Source organism: Cyprinus carpio, chromosome B1 (assembly GCF_018340385.1).
Source record: "Cyprinus carpio isolate SPL01 chromosome B1, ASM1834038v1, whole genome shotgun sequence".
NCBI lineage: Eukaryota > Metazoa > Chordata > Actinopteri > Cypriniformes > Cyprinidae > Cyprinus > Cyprinus carpio.
The window spans coordinates 31117092-31127091 of NC_056597.1; the positions used below are offsets into that span (position 1 = coordinate 31117092).

Here is a 10000-nt window from a genome sequence, read left to right on the forward strand (position 1 = left end):
CTGACGCCCTGACGCGACGCGAGCTCCCTATTGGCTGATTTATGTTATCTCCGCGGCCGCGCTCTCTCATTTGACTAATAACCAGGGTGCGATTTGCCGGGGGGGGATTTCCCCCCTTCTGGTCTATGCATCCCTGCCTCTGCTGAATAACTTTTATCCCCGGTGGGGATAAAAAACATCATGCAAACCCCTCTGACGTCCAGAGATCTGAATCAAAATGATTCGCGATACGCGATCCGATTGAAGCGCATTGTGAAACAGTGAATCATTTTGCGACGCAATGGTTTAACTGATCCGGAGTTTCAAAAAGCTCCGTTGTGTTCTTTGCTCGCTTTCTCGATGTAATTTTGTTGTTTTGAATAACCGTGGACATTAAATCATAACAATTAATAGGCCTAACGTAGGCTTACAAATGTTCTTATTAAACTGAGATCACACTAAATACAATTTCCGTCGTATTAAAAACATTTCATAAATTTTTTCAAAAGCATCCCCCCCCGTTTATTTCACAAATCGCACCCTGCTAATAACCCTATGCTAATAACGTAAATTGTCAATAATCTCACATTGGACGTTTCTGGATGACGCTGTCCTGTATACTTCCTAGGTTGTATCGCCGTGATAAACAGTCTCAAAAAAAAAAAACAACCCTATTACAATATGGGTTGTGTGTGTGATTTTAATGCAATTCTGGGTTTGCATATATATATATAGAGAGAACACACACACACACACACACACACACACACACACACACAAACACACAAATATATATATATAGAGAGAGAGAGAGAGAGAGAGAGAGGATTTGCTTTAAGTTTATTTATTTTCCATTATTTGTTCATTTGTTGCTGTTTAAATTTGCTTTAAGTTTACTTAGTTTACAGAATGCTGCTGATGGATGCTCCCAGCACTTTTTATGTTTGTTGTTATTATTAATATTAATGTTGTTATTATGAACAGTTCTCAGAATTAAAGATGTGTTAAAATAATTTAAAGAGAGTCTTTGTCAGAGGCCTTTTTATTCTTAATTTTGACATTAATTTATCATTTTTTTTACACTAGACACATATCGGTTCAAAATATCGGTTATCGGTCTCACACTGTAATAATCGTATCGGCATCGGCCCTGAAAAATGCATATCGGTCGATCCCTAGTCCAGCGTGTGTGTGTGTGTGTGTGTTTGAGATCCTGCATGCAACTGTGTGTGTATGTGTCTGTATGTGTGTCTGTGTGTGTGTGTGTGTGTGTGTGTTTGAGAGTGTGTGTGTTTGGTGTATGTGAGTGTGTGTGTGTGTGTGTGTCTGAGAGTGTGTGTGTGTGTGTGTGTGTGTGTGTGTGTGTGTGTGTGTGTGTGTGTGTGTGTGTGTGTTTGAGAGTGTGTGTGTGTGTGTGTGTGTTTGAGAGTGTGTGTGTGTGTGTGTGTGGGTGGGGGGTCGTTTAGCTCTCTGGAGGTCAGAAGAGTTCACGGCTCGGGTGGCAGAGTCTCTGATGCTCATCAGATCGTGTAAATCAGTGGAGAATGAATAGAAATTATGATTCTGTATAAAGAAATATTAAGTAAACATGTAAAGTTATCAGTATTTCTCCAGATATGCACACTTGATGCTGTTTAGTGATGCTTGCACGTCGACAACCGGATGCAGCACAACATTTGGCAGAGGAAAATATATTATTATGAACACGTGTATGTGTAAATATGTGTGTGTGTGTGTGTGTGTGTTTCAGGTGTGGTTCGGCCGCGTCCCAGCGAAGGTGCAGCGGAGACGGAGGAGTCTGATGTCGTCATGGCAACGGAGAGCAACTCCAGGCTTCTGTATACGCTACAGTGAGTCAGCCACTCTGATTGGCTCAGGCTGGACTGTCTGTCGCCTGATTGGCTGAGCTCATGTGCCGTTGTGTTTTTGGTTGCTAGGGGCAGCTGTGACGTGGTGGATGACGGCGTTACCCCTGGCGACGGGCAGGGCGCCGGCGGACTCGACTCTTCCTTCTTCAGCCATCTGAAACGCAACTGGACCTGGACCAGTCACCTGATCAACCCCGGCAAACAGGTACACACACACACACACACACTCTCTCTCACACACACACACACACACACACACACACACAGTCACACACAGTCACACACACACTCACACACACAGCCCAAACCTGCCACGCTGTGTTGTTTCAGAGCACTGGAACCCAAGAGACAGGAACCCATCATACGGTCAGACTGAGGAACCTGCTGTCCAAACTGCCCCCGCCCAAACCTGCCACGCTCACCGGTAACACACACACACACACACACACACACACACACACACACTCACTGATTGATCAATCCAGTGTCATGAAGTAACAGCCATTAACTCTTTCCCCGCCAGCAGTTTTTATTTTTTTGAAGGTGCCCGCCACCGTCAGCATTTTTGATCATGTTCACAAGTTTAATGGCACCCAGAATATTTATTTGTATGAATATCTGAACATGCACTGTGTCCAAACAAAGAACAGAGCCTTTGCTTTTGACATTTCATTCTGTAAAGTTTGGCAGATTTGATTTAAATGCTGTTTAACGTTTGATAATTGCATTATTTTACATATGCATCTGTTTGTATAAGTGATCGCTTTTTTTTTTTGCTTCGTCACCATGTATTGATCCAGACAATCAGTATTTTTGACACAACAACACTGGATCTACTAGATTTTCACCACTAGTGTTATACTAAATTATGATTGCAATTGTTTTTTTCTTGATTATGTATCAATATGGTAAAAGTTAAAATGATAATTATTATTATTATTTTTATTACTATTATTATGGCCCACCAAGGTGCAGGGCCCTATTGATCCCCTAAGGATTATTATTATTATTATTTTTGACTATCCGGGGCTCTTTGGGGCCCTTAACATGCTCCAGACCTCTTGAAGATTGGCACTCACGGTGGAATCTGCGGTCATTAGGACTCTACGGCGCCCCCTGGAACACTGTCTGAAAACTTGATGTGTAGCTCACACATACTTGCATGTATTCATATGAAACTCGGTACACTGCACTGCATGTCATAGGCTCCGCCCAACAGGAAGTGGGCTAGTCAGGGCTATATAATAAGCACATGCTCTGGAATTTGATATACTCCTCTCATGCTTTCCAATCGATCACCACAAACTCTGTTAGCATGGCCTCAAGACACTGGGGATGCTACATTGCGAAGGGATTTTTGATATCTGAAACGGTTGGGCCGTGGCGAGGGGTCGAAATTATGGTGAGAAATGAGAAACAGGAAGTGCCTAATAACTGTTGCATGCATTGTCTGATTTTGATGAAACTTCAGCGGCTTGTTCACTGTATGAGGTCGATCACATAGATGCGACTGTTATGACTGAAGGTTATAGCGCCACCAACTGGCAGCAGGTAGTGTGTCATTTTCAGATTTTGCATGTTCAGATATTCATAAAACAATATATTCTCTGGGCCATGAAATGTTAGTGAAAATCATCAAAAATGCTGGCAGTTACTGGCAACTTTTTTAAAAAACGCTGGTGAGGAAAGAGCTAATGTTAAACATTGAAAAATTAAAAGGTATTTAAGGAAAATAATGTATTTTTTTAAACAGCACAACTGTAAAATTACAAAGCTTTTATTTTTGCGGAACACAGGGAGCTCTTAACCATTTTTTTCTGTTGACAACAGACAGTTAATAATTGCTTATTTCAAATTTGGGAAGATGGAAACACCTGAGTATGAGCTGCTTGTGCATAAATACTCTGAAACACACAGCGCATGTACAGGTGCTGGTCATATAATTAGAATATCATCAAAAAGTTGATTTATTTCACTAATTCCATTCAAAAAGTGAAACTTGTATATTATATTCATTCATTACACACAGACTGATAGATTTCAAATGTTTATTTCTTTTAATTTTGATGATTATAACTGACAACTAAGGAAAATCCCAAATTCAGTACCTCAGTAAATTAGAATATAACTTAAGACCAATACAAAGAAAGGATTTTTAGAAATCTTGGCCAACTGATAAAAGTATGAAGATGAAAAGTAGGAGCATGTACAGCACTCAATACTTAGTTGGGGGCTCCTTTTGCATGAATTATTGCAGCAATGCGGCGTGGCATGGAGTCGATCAGTCTGTGGCACTGCTCAGGTGTTATGAGAGCCCAGGTTGCTCTGATAGTGGCCTTCAGCTCTTCTGCATTCTTGGGTCTGGCATATCACATCTTCCTCTTCACAATACCCCATAGATTTTCTTTAGGGTTAAGGTCAGGCGAGTTTGCTGGCCAATTAAGAACAGGGATACCATGGTCCTTAAACCAGGTACTGGTAGCTTTTGGCACTGTGTACAGGTTCCAAGTCCTGTTGGAAAATGAAATCTGCATCTCTATAAAGTTGGTCAGCAGCAGGAAGCATGAAGTGCTCTAAAACTTCCTGGTATACGGCTGCGTTGACCTTGGACCTCAAAAAAACACAGTGCACCAACACCAGCAGATGACATGGCACCGCAAACCATCACTGACTGTGGAAACTTTACACTGGACCTCAAGCAACGTGGATTGTGTGCCTCTCCTCTCTTCCTCCAGACTCTGGGACCCTGATATCCAAAGGAAATGCAAAATTTACTTTCATCAGAGAACATAACTTTGGACCACTCAGCAGGGCTCCAAACAAAATAATCGAGTAAGGAGCCATTGGCTCCTATAAGAAAAAAACTTAGGAGCCAAATAATTTTTTTAGGTGCCACAGAATAAACGTGTTTTATTTATTTTACGATTGTTATTATTTATTTATTTATTTACATTTTAACATTTCAATACTGTCATGTGTATGTCTCATCTTTTCTTGACTTTATCAGCATTTTAATTCATCTTTGTAGATGACCTGGGAACTAAAGTTCACTTAAAGTGGGAACTACATGTCTTTTCCAGCTTGAAAATCTACAGTCACAAAGAACTGTTTCATTACACAGAATCTGTACCAGTATCATGGAGCATAAGCATCACTTGGCCACTGAGGTGTGTAGCTTGGGCTCCTCCTCCAGAGCTGTGTCTTACGTGGTGGCCAGGGGTGGCACCGGCCCCCCCTCAAATTTGGCTGGCCACCCCAGTTGCCCACCCCCCACCAGATGTCTTGCGATAGACTTGTTTTTAGTACAATTTCTCACTGCATCTGGCAGTGGCGGGTCCTGGCATGTGTAGCTGCCTAGGGCCGCTTTCTTCTTCTCCTCTTTATATTTAATTTTTTAGGCGGTTTCTATAGCGTGATATTTGACATATCAAGAGCGCATAATGTTACGTGATCCATGTAAAGCGCGAGCACGAATCTCCACTCGCAAGTGATTTCCTTCACTCACACAAAACTGGATGAGTGCTTTTAAATATACATTGCTCTTCTATGAAATTGGCTCTGCTTTTGCTCAGAGATTACGTGTATGCTCAAACGTTCTTGTATCACTGAAGGACTAGAAGCGCCTTTTTTTCTAATTCAGATGAGGAGTAGGCTTATCTCATTAAATGGAAGCAAGCTGATTATAGTCAGCCTTCTCTACTTGTTTTAGTTAAGTGCTTAAATTATAAATATGCATTTATTCAATTGTTTTATTAAGTGCATTTGTATTTTGTTGTTGTTGTGTATAGTTTTGCAATAAAAGCGTATTAACCAGGTTCCAGAAATAATCACTGAGGGTGCTTCTAAAATTGGTGAGGGTGCTCTAGTCTTAATGCCCATTTTCACATATTTTCTCCCGTCTATTGCTTTGGCCATCATTGTGTCAATCACTGTCCTTCGAGAGTGAATCCCCACATAAATATGCAGATGTCATTCCCGAAACTTTGCAACGTGTGTGTGTGGCTGAAAAACAAAGTTCTACATTTTAAATGGATCATAGACTAGAAAGCTTGCAAAGAGTGCTCATTACCACTAAAAAAGCTGTCACTCTTTGTTTAGTGAGTGTATACACGATGTATTTTAACATACATCGTGCCGCAAACCATAACCCCACGCATTAAAAGAACACAGACCAAGATCTTGTTTAGAAGAAGCCATATTAGTAATTATTATAAACGAGAATTGTTAACGATATTGCCAATATCCACACAGCTGACAGCTTTACCTGTTCTAGTTTGTTCAAGTTGTGCACGAAATAGACGCTGTATTTTCTGCACTTTCCCTACTTACGTCTCCGTCATTTCTCTCTCTCGCTGCACGCGGAGCTGCGTTTATCAGACTGTGTGCGGCAGCACTGATGTGCGGCAGAGAAGAGGACTGTCTGAATCCACTAAAACTTTGATGCGCATCGTCTCAGTTTAATACGTGAACATAACAAAAGATTTGATCGCAAAACAATTAGGAAAAAGGCCATTACATTCAAATGTTTAAGTTATAACATGTAAATATATACCCAGATAGCAATAAACACTCGGGCTGATTCTGGCTGAAATGCGTCTCTGTCGGTTCAGTCTCGGCATCGGTGAGAAGATAATGGGCCAGAGCCGCGCCGACTCTACAAAACCCTTCTGGCTGACAGACGGCTTCTTCTCTATGGGCCGATCTCGGCTGAAAGCTGTTGTACATGCGGCACCACAACACTCGTAGTAGCTTGTATTAATAATCCTCCCGACCTAGTTCTATCAAACACAGACGCGCGCTGCTAGAATGAAGCAAATCATCCTACTCGCCAATGGCGACCTCAGCAAAAACGTCACTCGCACTTTCGGCGGGTAGTCGCCAATGGCGACCTCAGCAAAAACGTCACTCGCAAATTAATATTTATGGTCGCAAATGCGACTGTTTTAGTCGCAGTTTGGAGCCCTGCTCAGCAGCAGTCCAGTCCTTTTTGAAGCGAGACGCTTCTGACGCTGTCTGTTGTTCAAGAGTGGCTTGACACAAGGAATGCGACAGCTGAAACCCATGTCTTGCATATACGTCTTTGTGTAGTGGTTCTTAAAGCACTGACTCCAGCTGCAGTCCACTCTTTGTGAATCTCCCCCACATTTTTGAATGGGTTTTGTTTCACAATCCTCTCCAGGGTGCGGTTACCTCTATTGCTTGTACACTTTTTTTACTATCACATCTTTTCCTTCCCTTCGCCTCTCTATTAATGTGCTTGGACACAGAGCTCTGTGAACAGCCAGCCTCATCTTTTGGACAACTGTTCTCTTGCCCTCCTTGTGCAAGGTGTTAATGGTCGTTTTTTGGACAACTGTCAAGTCAGCAGTCTTCCCACATGATTGTGTAGCCTACAGAACTAGACTGAGAGACCATTTAAAGGCTTTGCAGGTGTTTTGAGTTAATTAACGATTAGAGTGAGGCCACCAGTGTCTTCAATATTGAACCTTTTTCACAATATTCTAATTTTCTGAGACACTGAATTTGGGAATTTTCCTTAGTTGTCAGTTTATAATCATCAAAATTACACAGAAATAAACATTTGAAATATATCACAGTCTGTGTGTGAATGAATATAATATAAATACACAGTTTCATTTTTTTTGAATGGAATTAGTGAAATAAATCAACTTTTTGATGATATTCTAATTATATGACCAGTGCATGTATATAATTAATAATAGTTTAATGTAATTTCATCTCAGCCTGTATGATTTAATAATAACAGATGCCGTTTGGCGATTTTGCATTATTCCGAACAGTTTTTTCAAAGCAGTAAGAAACGTAAGATGGTGTTATATCAGATTATATGACCCGTTTGATAATAGTGCTAATGAATGGTTCCTCTGGCGTCCGCAGCGGCTCAGAGCGGCGTGAAGGTGGCGCCCCCTGCTGTCCTGGAGGAGGAGGTGCGCACCAGCTCAGAGCCGTCCAGCAGGAACCAAGAGGTGCGCGGAGGACGAAACCTCAAACGCAAGAGAGAGAAGAAGGAGAGCACCAAACCCGCCCGCAAGAAGAAGAGAGGTCAGTAATGCTAACAGGACATTAGCGCTGAACAGTTGTGAAGTCATGTGATTAAACTGTGTGTGTGTGTGTGTGTGTGTGTGTGTGTGTGTGTGTGTCAGTGCGTCCGAGCAGACAGAGTCAGGCTCAGGATGAGACGGACCGCCGCGCTCTCCTGCAGATGACCAGACAGAGAGTCACCTGGACACACATGGAGGACAGCCTGCTGATGCTGTGCCGCGTCGCCAGCCACTTCCTCAACCGCAAGGTACACACACACACACACACACACACACACACAGAGACACACACACACACACACACACACAGAGACACTCTCTCTCACACACACACACACACACACACACACACACACATACTCAAGTAAAGTAATCTGATTATGTAACTTGTGTTATATTGTGGTACCCCAAACACTGGTAGTGAACACATGCATGTGTGTGTGTGTGTGTGTGTGTGTGTGTGTGTGTGCAGCTGAAGAGGCCGTTCGTGCCCTGGACGGTGGTGCGTGACGTGCTGCACGCTGAGTTTGAGTTATCTCTGGATAAAACATCGCTGTCTGTCGGCCGACGCGCACGCTACATCATGAAGAACCCACAGACCTGCCTGAACTACAGGTGTGTGCGCAAACACACTCACACACACACACACACACACACACACACACACACACACACACACACACACACACACACACACACGAGCACATGTCACAGACTTCTGCTGTTTCATTGTAGTTCATTATAAGACCACCACAGATGCTGTCTGACCTCAGAGTAATAAAGCAGGTCAGTTTATCGAGACTCTCTGCTTGTGTCTTCAGGATTTGTCTGGCTGAGATGTATCAGGATAAAGAGCTGATGGCCAAATTCATGAACCGAACTGGAGACTATAATGATGTGAAGGTGAGAGACGCTGCTGAGTCTTTCATTGATACCTGTGAAAAAGCTCTTCATCATGTTAATCCAAATTTAGTTTGAGAAATTACAAAGATTCTAATGTGTTTTTCACCCATGAAGATGGCCAGAGAAGCTGGCTTAGCATTAATAAACAGTAGGAGTATATACGATCTACTTTGGAATCACATTGTGTGTGTGTGTGTGTGTGTGTGTGTGTGTGTGTGTGTGTGTTACAGGTGTGTGCTGTGGAGTATAAGGAGTTTCTTCGCGCTCTGAGGTCAAAGTTCAGCACCAGCTACGGCTCCAGTGATGTCATCATACCAGACACCAGAGAGCAGCTCTTCAACAAGTACACACACACACACACACACACACACACACACACACACACACACACACACATATCAGTACACACACAACAAAAACTATTTTTAATAACACTGACACTCTTCTCTGTGGACGTCTTTCAGTCTAAATGTGTGTGTGTGTGTGTGTGTGTGTGTGTGTGTGTTCTCAGGTTTAAGGTGTTTGCGATCGGAGACGGATCAACTGAACGTTCTAAAGACATCATCAAGAGGTGTGTGTGTGTGTGTGCACTAAATTTATTTATATAAATACAAAATGTGAGTGAAAAGGTGTTAGTTCTCGTGCTGCTGGGTTTTATTTTGCATGAGAAGATGTTAATGTTTTTTTCAGACACTAGTTTCATCAGTGGTGTTTGTGTGTAACTGCTTGTGTGTGTGTGTGTGTGTGTGTGTGTGTGTGTGTGTGTGTGTGTGTGTGTGTGTGTGTGTGTGTGTTTCAGGAAGGAGGACATTCATGTTCTGGTGCTGTTTAATTTGATTCAGAGCACACTAGTGCTCACCAACGCCCAGATGAAGAACTACAGGCCCTTCCAGGTACACACACACACACACACACACACACACGTGTGTGTTGATACAGTGTTCTCGTGTCACTGATCATGTCCGTGTCTCTGTGTGTCAGACGTTCTGTCTGTACACGCGCTACAGGGAGGAGGTTTTGTCTCAGGCCTTCCAGACGTGTCGTAATCGTGCGCTAGTGAACCGCCGGCGGCCCACGTCCGTCTACGGCCTGAAGAAGTGCCACGCGCTGCCCTTCCTGCCCATGTCCTACCAGCTCTCACAGCACTACTACAAGTAACACTCACACACCGCACAGAGTCTAGCAGAG

General features: G+C 42.8%; 1 protein-coding gene across 1 annotated transcript in view; it reads left to right on the forward strand.

The window, feature by feature from the left end:
* LOC109056813 (general transcription factor 3C polypeptide 1-like) overlaps positions 1-10000 on the forward strand; it is a 33558-nt gene that overhangs the window by 18727 nt on the left and 4831 nt on the right. Inside the window, 11 exon segments of the mRNA XM_042716023.1 lie at positions 1730-1829; positions 1917-2052; positions 2178-2271; positions 7746-7910; positions 8012-8157; positions 8382-8524; positions 8731-8812; positions 9043-9155; positions 9324-9383; positions 9612-9705; positions 9794-9966. Of these exon segments, the coding sequence (XP_042571957.1) occupies positions 1730-1829; positions 1917-2052; positions 2178-2271; positions 7746-7910; positions 8012-8157; positions 8382-8524; positions 8731-8812; positions 9043-9155; positions 9324-9383; positions 9612-9705; positions 9794-9966 (1306 nt within the window).